This window comes from Pituophis catenifer, unplaced genomic scaffold (assembly GCF_029215685.1).
Source record: "Pituophis catenifer annectens isolate HBS135680 unplaced genomic scaffold, rPitCat1.0.hap2 SCAF_3, whole genome shotgun sequence".
Classification (NCBI taxonomy): domain Eukaryota; kingdom Metazoa; phylum Chordata; class Lepidosauria; order Squamata; family Colubridae; genus Pituophis; species Pituophis catenifer.
This window is the reverse complement of record NW_027256883.1, coordinates 110,802,062-110,814,821: the sequence shown is the minus strand read 5'-3', so window position 1 is coordinate 110,814,821 and position 12,760 is coordinate 110,802,062. Positions and strand designations below refer to the sequence as shown.

Below are 12,760 nucleotides of genomic sequence, written 5' to 3'. Positions count from 1 at the left end.
CCTTCTGTTGGCAAAATCCCAGAGTGAAGACATATCTTCCAAATTCCCCTGTTCCATAAGCCTCCTTCCATAGCAATCACTACACACAGTGGTCTCTGTGGGTTGAATATATGGGTTGTGCAACTGTGCAGATACATTTGTTATGATGTGCATAAGCTATATTTCTTCTCCCATACGCAAAGGCTCAGATCCCACTTTTCGCTTCAGCTCCTGCAGCAGTCACAATGAAAGTCTTCTCTATCTTAAAGCAAGCAAACAATCAAATGAGTTTTCCTAATATCTTCCTCCTCTCTAACAAAATTAGAGCCACTCTCCATTTTTCTTGGAAAGTGCTGATGGACCATGTTACGTTTCCATATATTTGTCTCTAAGGATCTATTTTTGAAATTTAAAACTGGCTTATATAGATAGACAAATGCTCTTTTTGTTGTGCCTCAGAGCCTTATAGCTGTGTGCAGTCAGACCACAGTAGTTTAAGTTGCGTTTTACCACATACTTTTAAGTTGTGTCCTCGTTTCTATTAAGCTACTTGTGACATCCAACCAATGGCATTTTAGTCATTTTTTTTAGGCCTACACTTTCTACCGATGGCGCCTTATAGATGAGGGACGTATGCCTATTGACTCTCAGCATTGCAGCGTTGTCAAAAGCTACAAGCCAAAAGATGACTAGTAGAAGGGTCTACTTGACATAGGAGCAAGTAGGCTTTGGAAAAACTCATAAATCTTCAGTCTTTAAATAATATACACTCTGTATTATTGCTCTGGGCTCTGTGTTCTGATTACCACTATAACTAAGAGCGATGCTCTCTACTATATCAGCCTGATTTGCTACAGTTGTTTTAATGTACATGAAAGAGTGTAAATAACAAATCTCTAGAGCTGCATCCTATTGTATGAATAAATCCAAGGATAGACATTAGTGAGAGAAATCAGTATCTGCCTAAGAAATCTACCATATCAGGTTCAGAGCCCTCTGGACTAATATTTTATGAACTTTTCTGTAGTTGCGAAAAATGCAATGGGTTTTTGCAACCATATAGGATGCCAGAACATGATATAAAAACCCTACCAAAACACATCCTGTATTTATCCAGAGAGTCAAATTCAGGTTGGTCTTATCCCAGATCCTTTCAGCAATGTAGCTTTGATCCTAGCACTATTTTTGAGGATACATCATTTTCCTGATAATGACTCTATCTTACTCATTAACTCCCAGGTTGTGACTCTTTTCTATGGATTCCTAAAGGAGGATGAAAGATGTTTAAAAATAAGAGACACAGAGACAGAGACAGGAACAAGTGGCTTACTCAGAGAAGTCTGATGAGATTTCTTTTAATTTTGTTTGTCTTCTAATTGAAATTTAGTAAAAGAATTCTGGGTGGAATTTGGGGAAAAGATTACTTCCTTCCCTTGTTCTTTCTTCCCTTTATAATAATCATATTGGTGATGACAGTGAACATGATGATAGGCCCTGCATTGCTAGCAAAATAATAATACAATAGGGTCTCCCCCCAGCATAACCAACGAATTCTGAAAGCTCTCGCTGAAGCTGACTTTGCTGCCTTCTCTTTCCATGGGAGTACATTTCAAAAAACACAGATGTACAATATCGTTTCAAAGTATTATGGGGCTTCAACAGAGCATGGAAAAATAATATTTGAAACTGAAATTAGTCCATATATGCAACTTTTTTTAGTGCAGAATTCTTGAGATTTGTTAACTTAATTTATTGAATCCAACCCCCTGCTCTGAGAAGAATACACTATTTAGTAGTTCTGGAACCTCTGAATACTCCTTTTTTCTGCCTAGAGTGCATACTTATAGCCCCTTTGTTATTAACTCAGATTTTGTGGATCATTGCTGTAACTGCAACATGCATGTGTATCTCCCATTAGGCATCTGATAAAAGATTTCAAACTTGGTGTGTTCTGTGACTTCATAGCACCATCTAGCGTTCACTAGATTATTAGCAGGCTTTTCTATTGAAATCATTTTTTATTTTTATTTTCACTTTCTGTCCTGGAAATTAGTACAACTTGCTTCATTAAAAGGTGTAAATTTCTGGCAGAATTTGAATTATTTCTGTGAAGCATTGACATAAAACATTCCAAGCTACTATTGTTTCATAGTAGTGTCTTAATTGAAGTGCACAATCAATTATTCATCTCAGGAGGTTAAAAACAATTTTAACAGCACAATTTCTAAATAAAGCATAATCTTCATTAGAATATGGTCTGTCAGTTTTGTCAAGCATGTGATCCATTCTCTCCAAAAACCTGGGTAAAAAGTATTCAAAAGTTTGCACTAAGGATTTCTGCTCCATTTTTTTCTCCTCTAGTTCTAGTATCCAGCCTTCAAGATCTCCTTACCATTAAAAAAAAAAAAACCTGAAAGCAATCTCCATTTTTCCATTAGAATATATCTTCTAAATAATTCAGAACTATAATCCCAAATCCCTTGGCCTCTTAAACTGTTATTAACTTTCCAAAACCCATCTACTAAGCATACTTTTGCTGCATAGCCCCAAAAAATCATACATTTTTAAAACTTTTGAAGTCAAATTTAGATCATTATCTTTTAAACAGGCAGACACTCACCCGATGAATACAGTGAAACCTTGCCAGTCTAAAGCATCTTAATTTCTCTAATATGGAAAAATAAAAATAAAAAAAATCCAAAAAAAGTGATTAAGATAAAAGGCTCAGGCAAGCTTAATGTCTGCCAAGGCTGCCTTGCAAGTGTGCGTTTAATATTGTCCCAACTCTCAGCCTCTGCATATATAAGTTGACCATAAAAATAGCAGTTTCTTTTGTCTACTCATGAGGAACAGCGGTCTGAAGTCACATAAACAATCTCGGGCGATCTCTTCTTTGGTCAGGGGAGATTACTGACTTGGAGCATCCATTAGCGATTCCCCTCACAAAAGCTATCTTGCTAGTCAGCAAAAGCCAGCAAGGCTTCAGCTTGCCATGATACTTTCAGGAAATTGAGGCCTTACAGATTCTGATAGCATTTTTCCCTCTGAGAGTTAGGCTGGCCGCTGACTTTTTTTTTTTTTTTTTTACTGGTAATCCTGTCACTTTCTGTCTTTTTCTATCTTCCATCAAGGTCATCTACATTGGGTAGACAGCTCCCAGAGCATCTTGTCTTTCTCTTCAGCACACTTCTCCAGACCATGCCCTGCTTCACTTTAGGTTCCTCTCCAGCTAATAAGCAAGTTCAGTTGTTTTTTTCCTCCAACTCTTTGGCTTCTTTAACACCTTCCACTCATGAGCCAATATTATATAATCTAAATTTGGGTCATTTAGAATATTTGTGCATTTGGTTCTTTATACATTTGGCTTGCACAGAAGGCTCCTGTCCAGTGGTGGGATTCAAAATTTTTTACTACTGGTTCTGTGGGTGTGGCTTGGTGGGCATGGTCTGGCTTGGTGGGCGTGGCAGGGGAAGGTTACTGCAAAATCCCCATTTCCTCCTGATCAGCTGGGATTCGGGAGGCAGAGAATAGATGGGAGCGGGGCCAGTCAGAGGTGGTATTTACCAGTTCTCCGAACTACTCAAAATTTCCGCTACCGGTTCTCCAGAATTGGTCAGAATCTGCTGAATACCAGCTCTGTTCCTCTTCAAGAATGAGATTCTTGTTTCAAACTGAGTTCCTTAACGTTTCCTTATAGATAGAATCTTGGTCAGACTAAGCATTTTACTATCTGTATCTACCATATTATCTGAGAACTGTTAGGGAGGGGCTGTCTTCACTCTCTTTCTCTCACACAAAATATCTGGACTGAGTTTTCTCTTATTCTTGGAAAGCGCCCCCTCCCTCCTGGAATCCAGCTGACTATATTCCATCATATCTCCCCAGTTTTTTCTGGCTTTCCTTCAGAGTTCACTTTAAAAGCAGATCTGTGTATTGGTCATCATTTTAAAGTACATCTCTCTAAGAATAAAGCACATCGGAAACATTTCTGTGCATATTGGATGCAGTTGGTTGCAGCAGATATTATTCAATCTTCACAACTTTTCTCTTTCTCAGGCTGACCAGAACAATGGGGGTGGAATTTATCCCTTTTTATCTCTAACTTACATATTTTGCTTTCTTACCAATTGGGAAGGATTTAACTGCATATCTATGGAGATTCTTAGCCATCCAGGTCATGGTTGTCCCAAAGGTGCTTTTTCAAGAGGCAACTGGACTTTCTGGTTTTCCTTTGAAGACATTTCATTGTGTAAACTAACTAAACTAAATGTGTAAACAGGAACTAAAGTGGAAAAATGTCCAGCAAAGATGAGGTCTATTTGAGGAGTGTTGTGCTTCTACCATCTTTGATTTAAGAATTCATGCCTCTCTGTGTAGTTTGTAGTGTGTGAGGTTTGCTATCACATTAAAAAGATATGATTCCACAGAGAATGAGAAAATCCTGTTAACAGAGAATGAGTACTATCTATATACTGTTTGTAAAACTCTGTTTACTTGTAATTAATTTTTAAAGATAAGTAAAGAGAAATAAGAAATTTCTCAACAAAGAATATTCTTTTAGGATGAGATGACATCATAGCTCTGGCCATTTAATCTTGAATTGATGATACATGTTCATAAACTGCTTATGGACTGCTTTCCAAAATGTGTAAGGAAAATACTGATACTTTTAATGATATTTTTAAAAAAGGAATCAGTTTAATGAGGAATTTGGTGATGTACAAAGATTTTGGAAGGTTAGTAACATGAGGAAAGGCTGAGATAATTATGCATGTTTTGCTCTGTGGTGGGAAGGAAAATAAGCGGATACTTTTAAACTTAACTCCAATAATGCCAGAAAAACGTGAACTGACAATATCTAACAGAAGATCACAAGCATCATTAACCAGGTAACCAGGTACAGCTCCCAAATTAGGGTGAAGGTCATAATATAAAATGTGTTATTACAAAACAACACAACAACTAGAAGCTCAAAATATAGGGTGAAGCCTAATTTGAAAACCACATCAGTTTTCCTGAGAACGCTCACACACCCTTACATGTGCAGTTTTTCTTGGATTTGTAGGGCTCTGTAATAAAAGTTGGTTGCTTATTCCTCGTTGATTCCTGATTTTATCCAGTGGTATACATTGCAGGTAATTCCCCATCAGATGAATCTGAAGAGCGTGAGCGAGATCCCAGGGTCCTCACTTTTCCAGAGTATATTGCCAGTTTGTCAGAATCTGGGACCAAACGTATGGCAGCTGGGGTGCGCATGGAGTGCCAAAGCAGAGGCCGCTGCCCCTCCTCCTGTCCTTTATGTCATGTGACCTCTAGCCCAGATGCTGTGGCTGAACCCATCCTCCTAGAAGTCACAAAAGCAGCACCCATCTACGAGTTGGTCATCAATAATCAGACTCAGAAGGTGAGTGATATCATAGTGATGGAAGGAAGCATTTTAGCCCCAGATACAAAGAAATAAATATGCCATGACATTTTCTGAGAATCTCAAATTTTGAAATTAATTAGATGGTTTGCAGGGGAAAAAAGCAGAGTTAGAAGAAAAAGCCATGCAGGAAGGCATACAACGACATTTCTGGCTTTCTTTTTAAAGCATAATGACTCAAAACAGCATCAAATGTGAGACATTTAAGATTCAGCATTGGGATACTTATGAATGCTCCTCAGTCTCCTTGTATTCCCGTATATTGATCCTGTTTGCAGAATTGCAGTAATTCCTTAACATTGTTCCTTTTTTTTTGTTCTGAGATTTGTTTGGCCAACTGAAAATGTGCAGGTTTTCTAACCATAGTACAGACAAAATGGAAATAGGAACGTCTGCTTGCACAGATTCTCTGCCTGGGTAGAAAATAATACAGTTGGTAATATCTGTATGCATACAAATGTACATAATGCTTTGAGATAGGCATAGAATCTTCAGAACTGTATGTAGCAGCTCATAGGACTATCCAAAGTCCTTGATGTAATGAAGTCTGCTTTCAAGTCCCCAAAAGTTGGAAAGATATCCCTCCCCCCCCTCCCAAAGAAGAAGCCAGGAAATGCAACCATGTCCATAATACCAAACTTCTCTGCCATGTCTGCTGAGTGCCAAATCTTCCTTTCCTGTCCTTCTCATGTACTTTTTCTGCTGCTATTCTATACTAAAGAACATATGTACAGCACTATGGCTAAATCTCTCGGATACATTGACATTCACCACAGCAGGACCATACTGGTCTGCTGCATAAAAATCTGTGTGGTGAATAAAGAAGAAAGATATTTCTTGCACATCTCTTAGACCAACTTATTGTGTATTATGGAGACTACAAGCAAATATACTAGTTTCCCATATAATAACTGTATGTGTGTTTGCTCAGATATGGAGTCAGGTCCTCTTCTCTTTATTGTTTCATGTCCCTCCTCTCTCCCCATGTTTTAAATTATGTATTTGTGTTTTCTTGGTCTGGGTTCATAAATACGAAGAAATGAAATGAAAAATGAAAACTAATTATGTAGCCTTTGGTAAACCACCACACACTATCAATAATATGGAAACAATATTAGGATGACTTAAAAATCGTTGTGATATATGGTGGCAATATTGAAAGTAAGGAAAAGGATTATAAACACATTAAGTGGAAAGAATTGCAGCAGAGAGCAGGTGTGTTGGAAAAGCGATGACTCAAGTAAGAGCAAGTGCAATATGCCCAGTGAGACTGATCTGCTATGTAGCAATTTATTCCTATACACGTGAGTCAGATGCTGTAAACATTTAAAGTGCAAACAGGGGAATTAAAGTGGATGGCAAATTTCACAATGACTTGGTCCTCCTTTATTTTTCTATTTATTCACCTTGAATTGCCAGCCTCCATGCAATAGCTGGCAATGTTTTCTTCCTGTTTAACTGTTCCAGAAGTGAAATCAGAAAGCAATGCCCTCATCCTTCTTTGAGATTTGTGGCTGTATATTAAGTGTGATTTGTTCAATCAATAAACCAGGGGAGGATGTTTGAACTCAGGTAAAGGGCATGGGGCTACGCCTGCAGGCCTTGCCCCTCCAGTTCCTGACAATGTTGTGTTAAACAGCTCAATCCAATATACCACACACCGTATGAGCAAAAATGAAGGAAACCTTTGTGCAAAAGCAAAAGCCTTTGTCAAGTTTAACTGATCAGAATTAGAATTCTTCTTTGGACTGCGTTGTTTGTTATTTTTTTAGCTTTTTTGATCAGTCTATGCCTCAGATTGCAAAGTCATTCTGATATTATTGAAATAAATAGGAAAAATAGTCCAAAGGAGCCTCTAGAAACACTATCATTACTGCCCAAACCAGAAATCTTTCTTGTAAGACGTATCCCCACCATCATAGTGAGAAATAAATAGAAAGGCGGGGGGGGGGGGGTGTGATTCCTTGCTGACTGTCTTATTCTATGAACAGGAAGAGTAAGTTTCAGGACTGAACTTGGTGAGGATTTTTTCACATATTCCTTATTTCCTTCTGTGCTTTTCTTTCTCTCCTTCTAGCTGCTGCAAGAGGCCACCATGAGTTCCCTGTGGTGCTCAAGCAGTGGAGATGTCATTGAGGACTGGTGTCGATGTGACTCAAGTGCATTTGGTGCAGATGGACTTCCAGCCTGTGCACCACTCCCACATCCTGTGTAGGTGTACAACTTCAATCTTTCAGCCTTAAGATCATGCTAAATGTTCTCTAGGGAAATGTCATATTAAGCATTCTTCTTTGTAACAAATAGTGTAGCTCAGGGGTGGGTTCTAAATTTTTTTACTACCGGTTCTGTGGGTGTGGCTTATTTTGTGGGCGTGGCTTGATGGTCATATGACAATTATTTAGGATTTAGCAGAGGTACTGGTCTACCAGGCTTTTAACTGCTTGCAGAGCTGTACCGATCTACCCATTTATTTTTGCAGGCACTGATCTACTCATGTATTTTTGCAGGCACTGATCTACTCATGTATTTTTGCAGGCACTGGTCTACCCATTTATTTCTGCAGGCACTGATCTACTCATGTATTTTTGCAGGCACTGGTTCACTCATTTGTTTTCTTTTAACACCGATCAGATGTAGGGCGGCCCTTTGAAGCCCTGCGGCAAGAGTTTAAACAGTTTTTTCCCCTCTAGCCATCAGCTGGGACTCAGGAGGCAGCAATAGATAGGGGTGGGGCCAAATAAAAGGTAAGAAGGCGGGGGGGGCATGGGGGGGCAGAACTGGTTTGGTGACATCATATAGTCACCACTACCGGCTTGGGAGAACTGGGCGAAACCGGGAGGAACCCACCTGGTGTAGCTGCTGCTAATCAATGTTTCAGAGCTACTTGGAACACCTGTATTTCCAGGAAGCAGACTTGATCAGTGGCTTTCTTGTTCCCTGATTGACAGGAGTGTCGAGTGGGAAATGGATGGAAATAGGCAGGGAATATATTGGCTGTAAGGAACCAGAATGGATGGCAGGTCAGGGTTTGAGATGGTTATCAATCAGAGAAACTTTGGGAAGTGTGAAGTCTTCAAATCCTCTTACTTTGAACTATATTTTATTTCCAGAAACATTTTAGAGCTACAATTGGAGATTTTTCTTATCCACAGAAGTATTATATTTTAAAAATCTTATTAAATCTTAATGCTCCACAATGCCCAAAAGAAATGTAAGAAAAATTGCCATTAAATATATTCAATTCCTCATATTCTGCAAAGGGCGGTGGCTTTATAAAGCTGTGTAGGAAATAAAACCCATGCTTTCTGTGAAATACCGGCATTATTAATTTTTCTATAGTCTATTGTTGGAAATGAATACAACCAACCAGCATGGGTTGATGAAAACAAAGAGACTTTATTAAAAGAAAATAAGAAAAATTAAGAAAATTCTGGAATGCACAGAATTAGATAAACTAAAGAAATTAAGGGAAAAGAAAAATCAAAGTATTATAAGATATGGAGTAGATGGTATGAATGATTGAAAAATAAGGAAATAAGTTAAATGAATGAACAAAGGAGGGGGAAAATGTGGATTATCAATTTATAGGATAGAGGGAATGAAAGAAAGTAGAAAATGAAGGTTAAATAAGTTAATACTAAAATATCTGTAAATATTGATATATAGAAAGAAAGGGTCACTGCTTACAGCTGAAAAGAAAAGTGATATTTTTTTCTTTTTTTCTTTTTCTTTTTTATTTTTCTTCTCTAAATGTTGCATGTCTATGTTTTGTTTTTAATGTGTTTAAAATAAAAAACTTTTAAAAAAAGAAAAAGAAAATAATAAAAACAATTTTCAAAATAGGGTGGTATCCCAGCAGATCTCAACAAGGTGTTTGAGCCAGGAAGCCACACCTAAAGTTTCAAAAGCATTACATTTTATAGTTCCCTATCCCAATGCTCCCCCCCCGTGCCCCTCCTACATCGCATCTAGTGACCGATCATGGCTAATCCGAAGCGCCTTTTAGAGAGAACATCATCTCTTTCTCTAATTACATGTTCATCAACACCTCCCTATAACTACCCCTAAAATATTTTGCAAGCATGGCTTTTTCTTATCTCTGTTGCCTTGGCATTAAAGAGTGGGCCTCTTTCTAACGGGCCTCAAACAAAAGAAGATCTATTCTAACACAACATTGTTACATATTGGTATGCTTTCAGCATGTTCTCCAACTATCTTAAAGCAGAATAATGTCTAACATATTTAACAGAGTACCAGAGCTGGAAGGACCCTGCAGGTCATTCAGTCCAACCCCCTGCCTGAACAAAATTGAATCTTCACTTATATGCATTTCTAACCTATATACCTATATACTATTTTATTTTTGAATTTTCTCATATCTTACACTATGATAGTAGGATGTATATATTACAGTACATACGTCTATTAGCAAAGCAGACCATTCTATTTTTCTTCTATAAATACCATTCAGGTGCATGTAGGGACATGGAAAAAACTGTATTCAAATCCTAGTCAATCTGACTCAATTTTGTGACTTACAGCAATTATTAAGGCTTCCACTATGAAGTCTGTATCAGGAGTGGCCACAACTTCAACCTGGAACTTTCTGACTGGAAAGCAGGAACTCTGCCATTGACTTTGCTCATAAAACGCTGCTGAAGATTCTCTAAAAGAGTCACAGTCTGTAAGGACTGTGTGTTTTGCAGAGGAAATGGCAGATATGACATACCCTGACTTTCATAGGGTTGAATAAGTACCTTGGCATTTTTCGACCTTGCACAGCAAAAAATATTATTGAAATAGAGATTATAGCCCAGACAGATTCTACATTGAAAAAAACTTGATACTGTAGAGGAGCAGATCTTACATTTTCTGGTGTAGGAACTCTGCCAAGTTAGTTAGAGGAACTTAGGTCTTTTTTTTCAATGGATAAATCTGGGGCCAAGATAACGTCTTTCTACTTGAAGATAAAATTTTCTAGGTTTGACATTCAAGAATGCTGTTCAAGTCCTTCCTCTGTCTTTTATATCTATCATAAACACGGGAAAGAAAAACAATTGGATGCTTAATGCAGATGACATTAAAGGTTCTGCTAGTCAGCAGAATTCAAATCAAGAATTGATTTGATTTGATTTGTTAATTCTGAAATGACTAATTGTTTGGATCACCAGTTTAAGAGTGAAAAGCAGGATATAAATTAATAAATGAATACCTTCTTTTCTTCAGCTACTTAATACCTCCACTTGCTGCCCAGTCTTAGACATTGCACTTTAAAGGCTTAACACCCCACCCCACCCCACCCGTCATCCTTGCTCTGGTGCTGAGAAGATCTTCTTACTGCTTATGGAGGATGTGATGGAGCCTTTATCTCAGTGCCATCTTGCTGCTTAAACAGAATGAAGCCAGATCCAAAGGAATTCATGGGAGATTAATTTCTGTAAGAAAATGGAATAATTCTGATTACGTGAAGAAGGAGACTGAGCAGAATTCATGATTTACAGTGCTTCAGTTGTCCTCTGTTGCCATTTCTGTTTTAGCTGCTTCAGAAGGCAGATACTCATTCTGTAGCCCAAATGTTCTCTCCTATCTTCTGGCTCCGCTAGGAATAGAGGGAGGGAGGGAGGGAGGGGGAGAGAGGAGGAGGAGGAGGAAGAAGAAAAGAAGGAGAAGGAGAAAAAGAAGAAGAAGAAAGCACCACCATTGCATAACAAAATAAAATGTATATTTAAGGGGTTCTCATGCATCTACAGAAGTATGTATTGTAGATGAACTTTTTTTAATATAAGTTTCAGCAAAAGTTCACCATATTTCATTGTAATTAACCATAATCTAAATCTATTAACAACATGCTCATAGAATGCAAGTAATATGAGATTTACAATTCAATAAATAATTGGGGCCATAAATTTATCTTTCCAATGTTGAAGAACTTATCTTTTGGCAATAATATGGGCTAGGAGAGCCTATTTCCATTTTCCAGCTATCGGTTTCCATGTATTAATTTATTAGCTGTATAGTTTTAAAATATGTGTGCATTGAGAAATATTAAACTTTGTTTTATAATCAATATATTATATCATTTCTTCCCAAAATATAGTAACTTTAGGATATTGCAAATTTATGTATTAAAATCAAGTATTAGTCTGGTTGCATCTCCAATAGTAAGTGATTTACTACATAGCAATGCAGGCTTTCACAGCCAGCATTAATCAAGTAGTGATGAGTTTCTGGACTAATAGGCCATGGTGTAATTATGTGGTATCTTGATGTTTCATCAGCAACAGGATAACAAATAATTACACTATGGCCTATTATCCCTGAAGCTCATCATCATATCAATGGATAAAATGATTTACTTGTTGCCTTTCTATACAAATGCAGAGGAATCTGATAAATCTGAAAGATAGTTTGTTGTATAAACCATTTAGTGCTCCTTCATGAATTACTGCCTTGTCCTGGTGAAGGGGCTTGTGTAGCTCAATGAAGCTATGAGCTATGCTGTGCAGGGCCACCTAAGACAGACAGGTCATAGCAGAGAGCTCTGACAAAACGTGATCCACTGGAGAAGGAAATGGCAACCCACTCCAGTATCTTTGCCATGAAAACCCCATGGACAGTACCAAAAGGAAAAAAGATATGACGCTGGAAGCTGAGCCCCTCAGGTCAGAAGGTGTCCAATATGCTACTGGGGAAGAGCAGAGGGCTAGTACTAGTAGCGCCAGAAAGTGTGAAGCGACTGGGCCAAAGCCAAAAAGACACGCAGCTGTGGATGCATCTGGTGGTGCTCACAAAGTGCTACGCTCAATTTGTCAGCAAATTTGGAAAGCTCAACAGTGGCCATGGGATTGGAAAAGGTCAGTTTACATTCTAATTCCAAAGAAAGGCAATGCCAAAGAATGTTCAAACTATCGCACCATTGCACTCATTTCACATCTAGTAAGGTTATGCTTAAAATCCTACAAGCTAGGCTCCAGCAGTATGTGGATTGAGAACTACCAGAAGTACAGGCAGGTTTTCGAAGAGGCAGAGGAACTAGAGATCAAATTGCCAACATATGTTGGATCATGGAGAAAGCTAGGGAGTTCCAGAAAAACATCTACTTCTGCTTCATTGACTATGCTAAAGCCTTTGATTGTGTGGATCGCAACAAATTGTGGCAAGTTCTTAAAGAGATAAGAGACCATCTTATTTGTCTCTTGAGAAGCCTGTATGCGAGTCAAGAAGCAACAGTGAGAACTGGACATGGAACCACTGATTGGTTCAAAATTGGGAAAGGAGTTCGCCAAGACTGTATACTGTCGCCCCGCCTATTTAACTTATATGCAAAGTACATCATGAGAAAGGCTGGGCTAGATG

General features: G+C 38.2%; 1 protein-coding gene across 1 annotated transcript in view; it reads left to right on the top strand.

The window, feature by feature from the left end:
* The window catches only part of ASTN1 (astrotactin 1), a 220,058-nt gene that overhangs the window by 193,235 nt on the left and 14,063 nt on the right, over positions 1–12,760 (top strand). The window contains 2 exon segments of the mRNA XM_070939234.1: positions 5,115–5,383; positions 7,482–7,615. Coding sequence (XP_070795335.1) covers positions 5,115–5,383; positions 7,482–7,615 — 403 coding nt within the window.